At 51.0% G+C, this 16,932-nt stretch overlaps 1 protein-coding gene across 6 annotated transcripts in view; it reads left to right on the top strand.

Annotated features, from left to right (window-relative positions):
• Positions 1 to 14,440, top strand: part of NDEL1 (nudE neurodevelopment protein 1 like 1) — a 43,501-nt gene extending 29,061 nt beyond the window's left edge. For 2 of the 6 annotated variants that reach the window (XR_007768731.1, XR_007768730.1), the window contains exons 8-11: positions 771 to 922; positions 2,910 to 3,041; positions 4,220 to 4,254; positions 13,426 to 13,480. Coding sequence is in view for 4 of the 6 variants with exons in the window: in XM_050919400.1 (XP_050775357.1) it covers positions 771 to 922; positions 2,910 to 3,006 (249 nt within the window). In the remaining 2 variants the exon portion in view is untranslated. Of the gene's footprint in view, positions 1 to 770; positions 923 to 2,909; positions 3,042 to 4,158; positions 4,174 to 4,219; positions 4,255 to 13,425 lie in introns of those variants that run through there. The other 4 variants (XM_050919400.1, XM_050919401.1, XM_050919403.1 and 1 more) reach the window with 4 other exon arrangements.
• The last annotated feature ends 2,492 nt before the right edge of the window (positions 14,441 to 16,932 follow it).

A 16,932-nucleotide genomic window follows, 5' to 3' on the forward strand; every position in this document is an offset into this window, starting at 1 on the left:
AAGCAGGACTTGAAAATCTGACCAGACCCATTAGCCAGAGGCTGATAGGGAAGAGCAGTGGCTCGGGCAGTATACTAGTGAGAAGTACAGCTTAACTTTCCACACAGGCACACAGCTCCTGGGGAGGGGCTGGTGCTTGGATTTCTATCAGGGAGCTGTGGGTGGGTATCTCCACTCCTCCTGACTACCCTTGTCCTCTCCATTCTGACTTGTCCTCTACAGTGAATAGCTCCAATATCTGCCTTCACTGTTGCTCTGTTTTCCCAAGCAGCAGCAGCAGAGTGAAATTAATCTGATTCTTGTCAGCTTCACAGCTGCCTACATGGTTCTGAAGAGCAGTGGTGAAAGTCAGGGGAGCCTGGTCAGCTGCTTGGGGAAGCTGGGAACAGCATTGGAGCAGTGTGCTGCCTGCAGGTTCAGGAAGATGCTGCTGCAGCAGTTTACATTTGGAGACTGATTTTCAAGAGCTGCGCATCGAACAGCTCCTGTTGAGAATGGGCCTGCTAAATGGGAACTGATCTCTTCTGAAAATCTTCCCCCTCAAATGTGGATGCTGAGCACGTTTGAGAACTTGGCCCAGCACCCCCATTCTGAAGGTTTTCTTTGCAGCCATGACTGCTAAAAGCATTAGCTTTGTGACAATGAAGCTTAGCTTGTGCTGAAGTTCAGCACATTGGCCCCCCGCTCACTAGTGGCCTGTGGCCATTTCAAGTCATGTAGTGGAGAAGAGCTCTTTGTTCTAACAGCTGTACCCTCTATTCCTTCCACAGGCCTTAGAATCCAAATTAGCTGCTTGCCGAAATTTTGCAAAGGACCAGGCTTCACGGAAATCCTATATTTCAGGCAACGTTAGCAGCAGCCTGATGAGCAGCAACGGCACAAAGTTCTCTCATTCAGGGCATACGTCTTTCTTTGACAAAGGGTGAGTTGGGATCAACTGGGTTTTGGCTTTCAGGGTCACTTTTTAAACAGACAGATCTTTTTCCACTCACTTTTAGCCCAATAGAGCATTTGTCTTCTAGATAAAACGTAATGTGGGTTAGAGCCCTGCGGGAACAGTGGCAGCCAAGGTTACAGTGCTAACCCCTACTAAGCAAGGACTAAAAACGGCTCTACTGCTTAAACCCTTCTCTTGGCTGGTGGATGTTACTGTTTCTCCCACTGCCTAGTTTCCTGGCCTGCTGCGTCCCATGGTAATTCCAAGCCCAGGCAGCAAAACAACAATGCTAGTGAGTTGGAACGTGAGCGTAAAAAGAATGTCAAGTGATTAGTGTTGGAATTGCCATGGTTACCATGTTGCTCCTTTCGTGGGGGGACGTGTTCTCTGCAAGCCTGGAGATTTTCCTCAGTCAGTCAGAGTGGCCTAGTGCAGGCAGCAGACTCCCACCTGGGTGGGGCACAGCTTGCTTTGATTTCCTCTTCTTGGGGGAAAACGAAAATGGCATTAGCCCCTTCGAGCCAGCTGAGTCTGGGCTCCAGCGATCAACTTGTGCTGTGTTGCACACCAGCCCCTGGGGCCCAAATCCTTCTATTTCTTGTTCATGCAAAACTCCCTTTGACCTTCATGCAGTCAGGCCTGAAGTCATAGCCTCCACTTTGTGATGTCGAGGAGCAAACACTGGAGGAGCACCAGGGAGGTTTTCCCCACTGTATCTGCCACTGGCTCCTGCACTGGGGTGCCAGGCAGAAGTAAAAGCAGCTGTGTGGCAGAGAGCATTTCTCCTGTGTTTGTGAAGTGCTGTGCACCTGTGGTGCACGCCGGCAGCGCTAGAATAATTGTCATGGGTCACAGTATTAATACTCTCTTCAGTACTACAGTTTTCCACATGCTCTTTGGTGCTAATATTACAGATCAAGGGGTTTGTATTCCTCTTTAACTTGCAATAGTAAATTCCTCTTAGAGTGTTAAACTGACTGTTAAAATTCTAGAGTGCCACTGTAAACGCTGACGTTTCAGTCTTTGCAACCTCTGCTCAGCTGCATAGCGTTGCTGCATGGCCGGCAGAGTAGGCCACATCCTGGAAACTACCATGTGAAATCTTTGGCCAGAACCTGATTGCAAAAAATAAAAAATTAATTCAGTGTTGTGCAAATCAAAGAGCCTTCCTCTTGGTTTGCATGTTGCGGGGCTATTGACTAGCAGCACAACACCACACTGCTACTCATGCTTGCAATTCATAGCCGAGATTCCAGGTGCAAACTCTTAAGAAAGCTGATGGGGAAGGTTTATGCTTAAGATCCCAGCATTGCTACACTGTGTTGTGATGTGACAAGTAAGCTGGTTGCCGTGTGGGGAGGGGTGTCACTGTTAATTATCCAGATTATCATTGCACTGCCTAAGTGGGTTGGTTGTCTTCAGTTAGGAGCAGGTTGTCTCTGGGGAAAGTTTAAAAATCCAGCATGTAAATAATGGACACCTAAGGAGGTTAGCCAGCATCACAGAGTGAATGTAATTGACAGATGAACGTGCATGCAGGATGGTGGTTTCTACACAGCCCTGACCTCCTCCTCCTCCTTCCCCCTCTCTGTGCCACATACCTCGCCTCCCATGAGATTCGTGCCCTGGCATCCCACTCCTCACACTTGCTTTCTCCCTCTCCTGCGCTCCTCCCTTGAAATGGGTGTGTGTTGGAAGCTTGGGGCAGCGTCTGTGCTCCACCCATATCTCTGCTACTGTTTTGTCGATCCTGTGTATTTTGTCTGTGTTTAAGCCACAAAGTACTGTGAAATGAATGTCAGCCCTGTTGTGCCTACACACTGCAGCACAAGATTAGCCTCTAGCCACATCACTGTCCCTCCAGTGGTGTGCAGCACCCGCTAGGGCATGGCTTGCTGTGGTAGCTAGGCACAAAAGGCTGAGCTGAGGCATGCCCTCTCTCTTCTCCCCTCTTCTCCTCCTTTCTCTCCAGCCCCTGTACTCTTCTCCCTGCCCCCAACTGTCGTTGGAGCCTGAAACAGCCTCGTGTGCCCGTAGACCCGATCCAATCTGCTGCTGCTGCCTTATGAACAGCCTATTGTTGGGTGGTGGGATTGTGACAGAGGTAACTCAGCCAATCATTATAGTACCGTTTCCTTTGCAAATTGCCGTTCTGTTGGTTACAGTGTTTGACAAGTCCTTCATCTCTCCTTGGCAAGTGGAGCTGTGCAGGCATCTATAGAATGGGGTGGGAGGGACCCTCGGCCTGGCCAACTCCGAGCTTTGGGAACAATGCAATCAGTGGTATCATGCAAGAGATGTGCAGGAGCAGCTGGGCTTGTGGTCTAAGATCAGGAGAGCTAAGAAGGTTCCTAATGCATCAAGATTTTAAAAGCTCCAGCAGAGCATTAGCCCACGTGCAAGATGGTGTAAGATTAGTTCCTTGCAGAATGTTGTTCTTTCACAAATGCAGCGTTCCTCTCCAGACCCCAGGGGTCGCAGAACAATCTGGGTAACTGCAGTTGGGTGCTTCTCTTTTCTTCCTTTTAATTCCTCTGAACCGGGGAGTACAGCTGGGGATCCTGTTCGTTTGAGAAACCTGGGTTCAGATCCACTTTGGGAAACAATTGACCACAACAGTGATCAGCTTTGCTATAGAGGCCTGAGAATAGCAGGATCGAAGCCCTGGCAAAATTGTGTGGGCAAAGCTTTGCCCAGTGCCTGCCTGGGGTACACCTGGCATTAACTCACTGTTAACCCCCACAGCTAAACTCACCGCATTAGCTGACATTTTATATTCCCACTTTAGCCCATGACAATGGAAAAAACATCTCTTTAGCCATAAACTGGGATTTCAATTGGAAAAGCCCTCCCAGCCCAACCTTAACTAGATCACTGCCACTGTTGTCTACGGAGATACTCTGCCCTGGTGGGGATAGTGCACGGGGATGAGAATAGCATTGGCGTTCATGAACGCTCCATAGTCCATCTTTATCAGAATGTCCCCTAGGAAAAGAGATCCAAGTTTCCAGAGTCTGCTGCCTTCCAGGGAACTCTAATGACAGGTGAGTGGCATAAGGCTTGTGTTCAGGTTACTCAGCTGTTTAGTTGAGGGGAACAGGTGGTATTTGGGACATAGGCTGTCATTGAAGTAGGTCCATTAAGCTGTCTCTTGCTGAGTAGGTTAGCAGTGTTCTGGTTTGGTTTAACTCCGTTGTGTTTCCCACGTTTCTACCCTCCAGGTGCTGTCTGAGAATTTCCCTTGTACTGTTTACATAAACTGTTTCCATTTTCCTCCATCAGGCGTGAAAAGGTCATATTCCCCACATTATTCATGGGTAATTGGATTCATTTGGAGTGATGAGCTGCATGCATTGCATGCTTGGAGCTGGAGAATAACCAGTAGTCAGTTCTTCTCACTGCATGGGGCTAGCTCTTCTTAGATTTATGATCTAATAGTCCATTAGTGAAACCTTAAGGCCACCGTTTTTTTGTCTGATCACAATCTCTCTCCCATCAGACAAAGTGTCCTGGTATCTTGTGACTTTTTTCAGACTCCAGAATGAGAAATTGGGAATTGAATGCAGCTTGTGCTCTCAATACAGTTAGGGATGCATGCCTTTGACTGAACTGCACACACTGCTTTTGCTTTATACTGGCCTGCATTATATCACTGCAGATAAAACGTCCCGCTCCTCTAGTGTCCTTCATCTAAGGATCACCAAGCACCTTCTCAAATGTCAGCTCATTAAACTTTACAACACCTTGTGAAGCAGATAAGTCTTATCCCTGTTTTATGGATGGGGAAACTGAGGTCCAGAGGTGAATTGACTTGCTCAAGTCATCAGTAAGTGGCAGAGTCAAGAATAGAACCCTGCTAGCTCCCTGGCTCAGTAACCCTCCCGGGCTCCTTCCGAAGGTGTGTGTGACCTTGACGGGGTGGAGGGGCTTGTCTTCTCATGACCCTGAGTGCTGTGCTACTCAGTGGGTCTCCCAAGCCAGGCAGGTCAAACCAGGGGCCAGACTAAGGAGCAATCCACTGGTTCTCCAGGTTGTGGAGTCGGGGTTGGGGATAAGGTTAACACTCTTATCCTGTAAAAATCCAGTTGTGAAGAAAGTCTCAAAGAAGCCCTGAAAACACACAAATGATCACAGGGTTAAAGGGACCTGATCTCCAGCTGTTGTTGCTAGTCCCTGTTGCCGCTCCCCCAGTATCTGCCAGTGTTGCACTGTTCAGCATTTGCTGCACAGCAGACCCCGAATCTGAACCTTTTGCACAAATATCTGGAACAAAGGCTTGGCTGTTGGTGTCAGTATAGCAAAGGGGCTTTCTAGCATCACACGTTCATTGGTCAGGGAAAGCCACTGAGCAATGGCTGGGGAGTCTCTGAGGCTCCTTAGGGCTGTTGCAGTTGTAGGCTCTGAGATGGCATCAGGATGTTCTGGGAATAGTGTCTATCCCCGGGCAAACCCAATCACTCTCCGCAGGGCTAGCATGTCTACAGAGACCATCTGGATGTTTATATGGAGGCTTCAGTCAGATTGTCTGTCTGTTTTTGAAAGCTCTTGAGCATCCTCTTGGGAAGGATGTCAGGGAAAATGGTCGATTCCTTTTGATTGAGTCTTAATCTGGCGCAACATGCAGACCCTAAACTGGCTGCATGGATGGACTTGGGCGTTAAGAGGTGGGTCAGGAGCTTGGAGATCTGGGCTCTATTCCTGGCTGGGCCACAGACTCATTTGTGCCCTTGGTCAAGTCACTTAACCCTTATGCCTGTTTGTCCATCTGGTCTAGCTCCCAAGGGTTGCGAGGATTAATTTGCTGTATTTGTAGAGCACTGAGAGATCGTTCTCCCAAATTAAGGTGCTGTGTAAATGTTAAATATTGCTTAAAATGCAGATTAACCAGTGAGGAAATACGTGATAGGATAGGAGAGAAGTTGCCAAATCAGTGGAAGAAATTAATAGCCTAAGATCCTGAATCCGGCCCTGTTACCTCAGTCTCTCCAAGATCACTAAGGCCTAGCTTTCCAAAAGGGACAGGGGATTTTGGGTACCTGACAGGAGCCTGACTTTCAGCCACCGCTTCGGACAGTCCGTTTGCACAGCAAAGTTCCCAACCTGGGTAGACAGACTTGTGCTGGCAGAGTCTGCACAAGTGTGCTAGAAATAGCAGTGCAGGTGCTGTGGCTTGGGCTGGTTACCTGAGCTCAGACCCAAGGGGATGAGTGGCCACCCCAAGCTTCTGCTGGGGCTGCCACATCGCCTCCGTGATTTTTAGTGTACTGTGTGAGCCCCGCCAACACAAGTGTGTCCAGCCAGGCTGGGATGGTCACTCCCAGCTGCAGCATTGGCATCCCCTGAAACTCAGGCTCCTGTGATGTCTTCCGTGGGGACCTTGGGCTGGTTGGAGAAGAACTAGACTGACTCCTGACTGACACCAGCGGGACTCCTGGAAGGTTTCGGTGGACAGCACTTGCTCACATGTGTCCTGCGCTGCGTGGCTAGAGGTCTCACTGACCTGCACCTACTGAGTGCAGACTGCTCTGGGAGCATCTTAGAAGCTAGTCTGAAAAGAAGGACCTAAAGGGCAAATGTGAGACCCGCTGGGTGTCTTGTCAGTAAGAGAGGATGGATCGGAGGGGGCAGGCACAGTATGCAAGTACTGGTCTGCTCACTTTCACTGGTGGTATTGCGATTGTTTGTGATCAGCACAATATTTTAACTGAAAACGAACACAAAGGGGGAATGCGTTCAAAACAGTGCAGATGGATATGGTCTCACTGCTCTCCGCTTAAACACCAACTTCTGGTATCTTCACAGTGGTTGCTAGTTTTTGGAGCCATTCTTTGTGGCAGTCTTGTATTCCATCAGCTTTCTCTGTATCAGAGCGACAGCATTACGTTTATTTCTCTAATGAGCTCCAGCGAGGGCACGCAGCATCTGAACAATGCCAGGAGAACCAGTTCCTTGCTGATCCTTGGAGAGCTGCTCTATATATGTTGCCATACAAATATTTTAGTTATCAAAAGTTCTGCAACCTGGAAGAGCACCTAAACAAGAGCTGGAGCTCTCACTTCTGAAGCGGAAAGCAGAGTTTATATGTACAGGACCCACCTTTGGTGTAATGTAAAGACTAGTTCTCCATCTCGCTCAGTATAGTATATTGGTGCCTTATCAGATAATTATCGTTCCTGTGCCATGCTTGCTTCGAAGCTGGCCAGCTAATCAGTTTTGCAGTCGTTAACCAATGTCAAGATTGTGTATAAAGATACAGGCGTTTTTTCGCAAGTCTCGCCAATGCCTTGGCATAGAGCAATCCATGGAGACTGTATCTGGTTCAGTTTTTACAGATTCAGGCATAAAGAAGGACAGAAGGCAAATAACTTGACTCCCAGGCTCCAGAATGCAGCTGAAGAGTGTGTAGAAAGGCAAATAAAGACTTGGCAGGTTTCTGTATCCAGTACAGAGTTATCAGTAAATACCCCTGTCAGTCCAGCTGGGCTCGACATCGTCGTCTTTTGCAGAACTCCCAGAAGGGTGTCCCAGTAGATGTCAGATCTTTGAAAGTGGAGCCTGTGCAATTGTCCAGAGACACCTTGGCCAGCAGGCAGGGAAGATGGGCCACCAGGTTTCCACAGCAATGTTTGAGTTCAGCTGTCCTTGTGCAGAATAAGCTTTTGGGCGTTGGTTCATGTTCCTAGAAAAGTAATGAAGCCCTTGCATAGCGTGGACGTGCCTGCCAGCCCAGCAGGCCCAGATACAGCTAATAAAACACAGTACCCAAGGAAGGGCAGCTTGGGCACCCCCGAAACGTATGTTCGTGTTGTGTCTTGGGAGCTGCCGCCTGCCAGGCGAGTTTGGTGAGGGTGTCTGTCTCTCACACTCCATCCCCCCAATGCCTGCCACTTGCGACGCTGTCTTGAACTGTCCTATCCCAGCCTTCCTCCATACCCTGTTCCGAGAGATGATGGCCAAGCCAGCTCAGTCCCATTGTCTCCAGGAGTTGTTTGATCTGGAGATAAACTACTATTCAGCCTTTACTCAGTGCTGCCAAGTGGGGCAATTGCTCAAAAGATTTGCGAAGTCTTTTAGCTGAATAATGTTTTTAGTGTGTCTAGAAAAACACAGGAATTGCCAGAGCGTCTCAGAGCCAAGGTCCATCCACCCCTGTGCCCGGCCTCTGACAGTGGCCAGCCAGATGCTCCATAGGAGTAGGTATGCACCCTGCAGTAGAAGGTGGAGGATAATCTGCCTCCCACATTAGGTCTCGTCCTAATCCCACAGAGAGAGTCTGACACCCTGATGCATGAGGTTTAATGGCCTTCTAAAGATGCTAGTGCTGTCCTTACTCTGGATGGCGCCATGGTTTAACGGGTCCAGGTGTTCACTAGGATAAGGGAACCAACCTATAGTATGAGCCGGGCCCCTCCCAAAGCCCCTTTTCCCAGCTAGAGGCCATCGCCAATAGCCAGTGCTGTGTTGCCCTGACTCCTAGGGCGTGCCGAGGGGCTCCTGCCCCCCACCCCCTTGTTCCAGTCTCTGCAGGGGTGGGACAAGCAGTCCCAAACCTCCCCATGCAACAGGGTATTAGCAGGGAGCTGCAGACATTCATGGACCTTGGGAGCTGAACCCCATCAGATTTCCTCAAGGTCTTTGCTTCCCACTTTTACTTCAGGGAAGGCCAGAGGGGGAGTTAGGGTCACAGGGAGACCCAGCACGGCCTGCTGGCTCTCGATGTGACTGCTGGCAGAGCTAATGGAGTCAGATACTCTCCTGATGTGGATAAGACTCACCCCCAGGTAGCTCCCGCCCGGAAGCTGCCTTCCCCCTTAATGTCCTGCGAAGCCAGGGACGGCTTGGCTCAGTTCTGACACCAGCGATTTGTTTGGGCTCTGCCACATCAATAGCTCATCTGCCTTGGATGATGCACTGTCAGAGGGCCTCTGGGCCTTTGTCAGCTGCAGCGGGGAGCTCGCCGAAGGGCCCCGAGGACTCTGCTGCCCCAGGAAATGGCAGGGCAGTACAAGGCACCTGTGGATAAGAACCAAGCAATATTAAAAGGGGGCAGCAAGCTGCTGGGGACGTCTGCTTTGGAAAGGGCCCTGAGTGCTGCTGAGAGCTGAATTCTCCCATGCTAGCAGCCATTGGCATGCTGACCATAACGCACTGCAGCAGTAATTCACTGGACGAAGCCCAATTGGAGAAGTTTGCATTTCCCAAGCCTGCAGAGCTTTGTCGCTCAGCCCTTCCGCTGGGCACAGATCCAGGGGGAACTCTGATGTTTCACCTCCTTCGCGTGCCAGCATTTTCCCCAGAGGCCTGCATCACAGCAGACTGACTCCAGAGCATCTTCCCATGCAGCGGGAGCTAGCCATTCTGGGGAGTGTTGCGTGGCTGTAGTTATGGGCATGGCGTAACTGGCCATCCCTAATGAATGTGTCTCACGAGATTCAGGTGTCTGTGTGTGAGACAAGGGCAGAGGCAGCATGGTCGAGTGGTTGGAGCAGAAGACAGCGTGAAGAGAGCTGAGCCCTAACTGCTGCTGACTTGCTATGTGACCTTGGACAAGTCACTTTCCAGCTGGAATCCAGCCAGGCTTCTTGTGTGGAGTGTTATCCACTGGTTTTGTTCCCATGCTCTGCGTGGTCTTTCATTGCTAACCCATCCCCTGGCTCTGTTAGGGCAGTGTTGGGGTCGCTCTTGAGCTGACATGGTTGTAAGAATCCCTTTGTATGCCAGTCTTGGCTGGACGCTGAATAACCCTGGCTCTGAGTTGAAAGGTGAGCAGTTAATCTTCCAGCCAGTGCTCCAACCAGCAATTTGCTGGCTCAGTCCCTCTACTGTGACTTCCAAAGCGGGCAGAGCCAGTAGCACCTCGGCAGGAGCGTCAGGGCAGTTCGGTTGAACTCAGGATCATAAAATTTGTCAACTCAGTTTAGAGCATTGGTTATGCCCAGGATGCATGTGGGCAATCTCTGTAGTGCAGTAGGTGAAGATACCTCTTGGACGAACCACCCCAGAATGAGAACACCCTGCGAGCCTTGAAGAGGAGCTGGTTTATCTGAGCAGGGGATGTTGGAAACGCTTCGATCGTGGCCTTGTTCCCAGTGATGATCCTCGGCTCAAACTTCAGCTGTTTCTACTTCAGTCAGGAGAGAGCAAAGCCCCCGTGTTTTAAGGCACTTTGTCCCTCCCCCTCCTGCCATAACTCAGCAAGTTGCAGGAGCTGCTTCCGGTCCAGCAGCAGTTTAGAATCAAGTTGGTTTTATGGCCCTGCAAATTGGGACGTGCTATGAAGATGTAATTCTGCCCCTAAAACCCTATCAGTGGGAGGTTGCAAGTCACTCAGCCATGCTGTGTATTAACTCTTTTGAAATTCCGTTATGGTAACACTTGGACTGTAAAGTTCAAAGGTCAGGAAATTAAAATGCGGGTTCTCGTGGTAATATCACTCCTGGCTGCACTGCACATCGTGCATATTTCATGTTATATCCTGGTGTACGTACCAGCAGCCTGGGGACCGAAAACATCTGCCATCTCCATTGGAGCAGGGTGTATATGGCTAGGAGAACTTTTTCTTGACTTTCGATTATTTAAATTGGTAAATTGATTTCCCTGGAAGTTTTTTTAACCAAGAAAGACGATCACAGCTGTTCAGTTTGCAAACACCTCCAGTAAGAGCTCGTTAGAGGTTGGTGGAATTCCCAGCTCTGGCAGTGTACACAGGAATATCCCCGGCTCATTCCAGCACCGCTTTGAAAGTTGTTAAAGCCTCTGCAGGGTCATAAAGAATCTTTTTGTGCTGATAGCTGTGCACGGAGACACTTGTGTACCTTGTGGGTTTTCCAGACAGACGACAGCTCTGATACTGACTTGGCGTCACAGCTGGCAAACACTGTAACGCCCAAAGGCATAAAGATTGCCACTGGCTGTGCACTAACCTGCACCGTGACTCTGTTTTAGTTCTGCAAAGAATGATGAGGCCTTTTCCTCAGCAAGTGTGAACGCCATCAGTGCTAAAGAGCAGCCATTCTTGAGCTGGGTGGGAGCTGCAGGAAACCAGCAGCTAGAATGGTATTATCCTACCCAGTGACATCAACCAATGGTGATTGTTACAGAGACTTGACTCAGCAGACAACCACCCAGTCGACAGAACTCGCCAAACAGGGAGCGTCTTCCCTCCCCTGACAGCTGTGCAGTGGGGCCTCAGTGGCCCCTTTTGGGAAGCTGCCAAGGCTGAGGAACCCACTGCCAGGATCTTCAGTAGAACCAGAACCTTCCGACTCTGGGTGTTGGCCCGTCACATAGCCCTGCCCTCGGGAGCTCTGAAGCTGAGTGTGGCTTTTGGAACTGAAAGATGGTCCAGCAGTCACAGTGCCCTAGTTTGACACCAGCTTCAGCTCCACCATGGGCCTGGTCCACACTAGGAAGTGAGGTCAGTATAACTGCGGTGCTCAGGGGTGTGGACAATCAGACCCTCGAGTGACACAGTTAACTCCACCAGGGCTAGGTCAATGGGAATTCTCCTGTCTCTCGGGGAGGTGGAGGACCTGCGCCGACCAGCGATCCCCCTCCCGGAGGCGTAGGCAACATCTTCAGCTGCAGTGTTTTAAGTGTAGACAAGCCCCCAGCCTTATTGTGTGACCTTGGCGAGTCATTAAGACTCCATTCCCACTCTGTACAGTGGGGCTAGTAACCCTGCCCAGTCTCCCGTGGGGGTGGAGGTGAAGATGGGACCAGTAAAGATTGCAGGGTGCACAGATACTACAGCGCTGCTAGAAATTCCTTAGCTAGAGTGAGATGTTGCTGTGTGAGCCCAAGGAAAGATTTGCCTCTCTTTCCGGAGGATGTGTAAACCGAACCTGGAGCTCCATGTAGAACCTCAGTCCAGCACCATAAAGTGATGAAGATCCATACTAGGAGAGAACTGGCAGAGCCTGGTCAAATCAAAGCCACAGACAGGGCCTGTGTGGAAAGTGTCAGCCTGGAGCAGCTCCCACTGTAAACCTCGGTGGTTATTTCCTGACACACCAGAGAAAAGCTTCTCCCCACTTTCCTGGCTGATGTCAGCTTTGCAGAGGGAGCCCCTCCAGCTTCTTAGAGCTCACAAGCAACTGACTGCCAGGTATTGTTAGATGGCGCCTTTGGGCTCGTCTGCACAAACACTGACTGCGCAGCAAGCCGGGCTGGGACTCTACCCCGCACTAGCAGGCCGTGCACAACGTGGACCCTGCTGCTGCACCTCCCAGCTCCCTGTCATGCTTGGTCTACCCTGTGTTGAACCAGGATGGGAATAACGCGCACTAAGCAGGAGCACAGTCCACTGGTCAGTTGGTGCGTGACAGGCTGCTGCAGGGTAGACCTAGGCCCTGGCTTGTCCTGAATTACATGTTTATGCAGACAAGTCCTTTTACATCCTGCCCTGTCTCCATAGCAGAGCGCGCCAGATGGGAGACCTAGGGCCCAAGACCTAAGGGGCCAGAGCCCTGGCCAAGAAAAGCTTGCTCTTTATAGCAGGTAGTAGCAAAAATATGATGCCCTTTTAACAACACAAACCAGCTGCTGCCTTAACTAACCCATCAGGCTTTGTGTGTGTGTGTGTGTGTGTGTGTGTGTGTGTGTGTGTGTGTGTGTGTGTGTGTGTACCGCTCCCCATTACTGGATGCAATCAGAACCGCTCTGCTGTGTCTCATATACCCTGTACTGCTGATAGCTGAAAAAGATTCTCCTTTGGAACCAGGGAGCTCTAAGTTCTATCCTGTCTGTAGTGTGCAGTTCGGGGTGGCCATGGCAGGCGACACAGTGACCACCATGCAGTTCTTGGGGCAGCACATATGTTACAGGGATCCTTGAAACATAAATGCTGCTTAGAAAATACCCAGCTATTTCCCTGGGAAATAGTCTGGAAGCAAAATCTAAACCAAGGAGCAGCTCTGCCTACAGGCTTCAGCTGTCTCGGCCTGCTGGCTCCAGTGAGCCCATGGGGAGCTGCTTGGTTCAGATTGTATCTGATGCACAGATCCCTTGGTTGTGAGGCCATGGCCCAGTGAGCGTGTCCAGTAGCTGGGTAATGCTTTGAGTGTCCGGCGCTGGGAGCATACCCATCTTATTGTTAACAGGCTCCAGCACCGGCTCTGTGGCCCCCAGTGGGGGTTTATCTCACAGTGGGATGTAAAAACCCTGGGCTGGAGGTTGATCCCGACTCTCTGCTCAGGGCTCCCATTCAGCACAGGACTTGCACATCCCACTGACGCATGGAGCTCAGGAGCAGGTGCTGGTGCCTGTGCTGAAGGGAGGCCTGAGTGACAGGCGGATGGCTTGTGGAACACACCCACCTTCCCGCCTTAGCCGGCTGGCTCCCAGCCCTTAGCATGTCTAGGAAAGCAGCTGGAAGGAGTCGGGCTCCCACTTCCAGCTGCTCCACGGGGCGGGGATGCAGGTACATTGGCCACAGTGTATTGCTGTATTCCTCATTTACTAGCCTCTCTTGTCTTCTCGCTCTTTAGGACAGTAAACGGCTTTGACCAAGGCCCCCCTCCGGGCATAGGATCCTCCAGACCCTCATCAGCGCCAGGCATGCTTCCTCTGAGCGTATGAACAGCCAGGAGGCCTTTGAACCAGCCCTTTTCTCAAACAGAAGCCCCCCAAGAAAAGAACTGCTTCTGAGTCCTTCCCATTAGCACCCCCTGCTGGAACTCAGCCTGCATTGCGGTGTGGAGCAGCATTGGAGCCGGCCCGCTGCCTGGAGGAGTCCCAGCCACGCACAATCCTTCACTCAATGTCAATACAGTTTATTTTCTCCTATTGCCGTAGTGGACGTTCTCTAACATGGTCGCGCTCTGTTGTGGGTCACACAAGCTGATATGTGTGTTCTGTCTCCCAGGATGCAGGAGTCTCACTAGCAAACAACTGATCCTCAGCCTTCACCTTGTACCTGTCTTAACTTAGGTTGGGTAGGATGCAACCGCTGGCTGAATCTGTATTTACAACCCCTCTTTCCCTACAGCCTGGCACTTAAGCACACACAGCCACCACCCTTTCAGTATGGAGGGAACTATTTTTGAGGGATGCCAGGTACAGTTTAGATGTGTTAATCCTGTTGGACAAATGCCCTGGGAAGGAGACACCTGGCCTCAAACAACTTTAGCTCTCCTTGAACATTAATGAAATGTTCATGCAGGTAAAGTCTTGCTTTTGCTACTCTGAGAAGCCACTGCCTGTGTTGGCAATGCTGCCAATGCAACAGGCCCCTAAAAATGTGTGAGCATCAGCCAGTGTTCAGATCTGTGTAATATAGAACAACTAGACGTTACAGTGCCAGCAATGGGCTTCTGTGACAGTTCTGGGCCACTTTGTACCTTGTGGGTCTGCAAAGCGATATGTTTGTGCGATTCGCCATCTCTCTCTGTGCCTCAGTTGTTGGATTTTAAAAAGGACACACAAACCTGCCAGTGGTTTGGTCCGTGGGTTTAAAACTCTCCAGTCTAGTCCATCCCACTTCATTTGGCTTTGTGGATTTCACTTGTAAATAAATCAGTTGGCGCCTACAACTGCAAAGTAAAACCAGTTGCCCAAATGGAAGGGAAAAGGGGGGAGGAGAATCACCACTTAATGTTGGGGTTTGTACGGCCCTTTTTCCTGTGCATCCTTCGCTGCATTTGACTGTTTACATTTGTTTTATTGTATATAGGTTTGTAAACATAATATCTTTGCCTGAGATATTTGTACATAACTTGGGCACTGTAGCTTTATTTATTCAGACTCTATATGGCATGTTTCAATAGGACAGTATCATAAGACAGTGGCGATAAAGATCATGTGGTTTAAAGAAACAAAAAGCGACTTCCAAAAAATAAAGCTCTTTTAATGTGGAACCAGTGGATTTTGCAGAAAAGAAGGTGGAGGTTGTTTTGTGGGTGATTTTGGGGGGGGCAGGTTTCTCACAGAGACGCCTGCTGCAGGACGTGAAGATGGATGAGCTGGGCTGCCATTTCAGGTGGGGTTTTGTTCATGCCACAACACACTGCATTCATGCACTCTTAGAGACGCCTGTCACCACAATTGTATGTGAAGTGTCTTTTCAGCAGTGTCTGAGCGACCCATTGGGTGTCCTGCCCTGGGCCCTCCTCGTGGCTGCTTAAGGGAGGTGGCCTGCTCTGACCAGGCAAGGTGACTAAGCTCAGTGCTGGGCTCTTATGATAGGAAGGTGCCCAGGACCAGTGAGCTCTTGGATGAGGGGCACGTGTGTATGGGATGAGGTAGATCAGGCTTAGCTAAACAATAGGCTTGGGCCTTTAGTAAATCTGTGCCTCTGCTCACTTTCCCAGTGCACTAGCACATTGCTCTAGCTGCAAGCTGAGTGCCCTCTTTGCTCACACAGCAGTCTGCATCTAGGAGCAGAGAACAAGATGTCCCCCCTGGGAGCCCGCTGCTGCTCTTGGCTCCCTGTGGGGGTGGAAGCAGTGCAGAGAAGCAGAGCTGCTCCTGGATGGGGAGCAGAGCATCATTCACTCTCACTGTGAGGCTAACAGGGCAGGAATCTGCAACAGAGTCCTGCTTGGGGGGGTGCAAGTGGCCACATGCTGCTACTGCAGCTGATCATCTGCCCCTGAAGTGACCAGGTGACACAAATCCAGCCCCTGGGACCTCAGGCTTCTGCTGTTAGGGCTGGGCAGCTGTGTGTGACTTGAGGGGGTTCACTGGACTGGCTGGTGCTCTGTAGCAGTTTACAATTGGAGGCTGCCTATCCCCCTGGCAGCCTGCAGGGAGGAGCCGTTGCACTGTTTTTGCTGCTGAAAGCAGAGGGGAAACTAGCCAGCAAGCATCTTTATGCTCAGAGCACTTCCCAAAGCCATGCCCCTGATCTCAGTGCTGAGGGAGACATTTCTGAGGGTGCCTGGCTTTGCCTGCAGCAATTATGGCTGGGCATGTAGTCCCTGGCCCTGGCCCCACCAGCCCTGGTCTCTCTGCCCAAGCAGTGCAGGTCGCTGCCTGTGTAGCTGCTACTTCATGGCAGCCAGTAGAACTGGCCTGGAAGACAGACAGACTCAGCCTGGCTCCATGGATGCTTCAGGCAGGACAAGGCCCAGCCCAGGGAGAGGGTGATTTTCATCCTGCTGCTAGTTCCCAGCTTCCACCAGGGCTTTGCCTTGCAAGGCAGCATGCAGCAGCCCTTGCTCCAAGAGCCCAGCTCCTGCCACCACCGTGGAGCCAGACTCTGGCTGAAGCCCACAGCATTTCCTGCCCGTGGGGTTTGCTGAGGAGGCACTTGGGGAAAGTCTCCAACTCTCACACATCCCACTCTGAGCCCCAGCCTTTGGTCCTTCTGATAGGAGGGGCTGCTCTGCTCCCACCCCCCAAAAGCCTTGGGCTTACCTGGTCCAGAAGGGGGGGATGCCCATCCAGCTCAGTGCTCTGGCAGGCAAGAGGCTGTTACCCCTTAGCTGACTGTAGGGCAGGCTGTTCTCCCAGCACAGGTCCTGGGGCCATGTAAACAGACCTCTGCAGTATGCTGCCCAGGGCAACCCAACAGGCTGGTGCCAGTGGGCCCCCTGCCCTTAGATCAATGCTCTGTTCAGTGCATGGGGGCTTTCCCACCAGCAGGTTCATTATGGCACTAAACTCTGACCTGGGCTGTTTCCTTCACACCAGGGCAGGGCTACGAGGGATCAGCACCAGGCCCGGCAGCAATAGCAGCTGCTTCTCCCATCCCTTGCAGTAACAGGCGTTGTCCTTTGAGAGCACACAGACCCCAGCTTCATCTCTCTCTAGAGCCTGGGATTTTGGAAAGGGCCAGTTTGAGGTGGCAGCGGAGATGCTACAGCTCCCGGGACACTCAAGAGAACAAAAGGTGATAGATTCGCTGTTCCATGCTGGGCTTTACCTTGCACCCAGCAGCTCTGCTACTGTTCCCTTACACAGCAGTTCTGCTGCCCTCTTCTGGCATGTTTTAGCTACTACAGCACTCCAGGACCAGCAACAACTTTCTACCAGCTGAAGGAGACTAGAAAACC

The sequence above is a fragment of the Gopherus flavomarginatus genome, chromosome 12 (assembly GCF_025201925.1).
Source record: "Gopherus flavomarginatus isolate rGopFla2 chromosome 12, rGopFla2.mat.asm, whole genome shotgun sequence".
NCBI lineage: Eukaryota > Metazoa > Chordata > Testudines > Testudinidae > Gopherus > Gopherus flavomarginatus.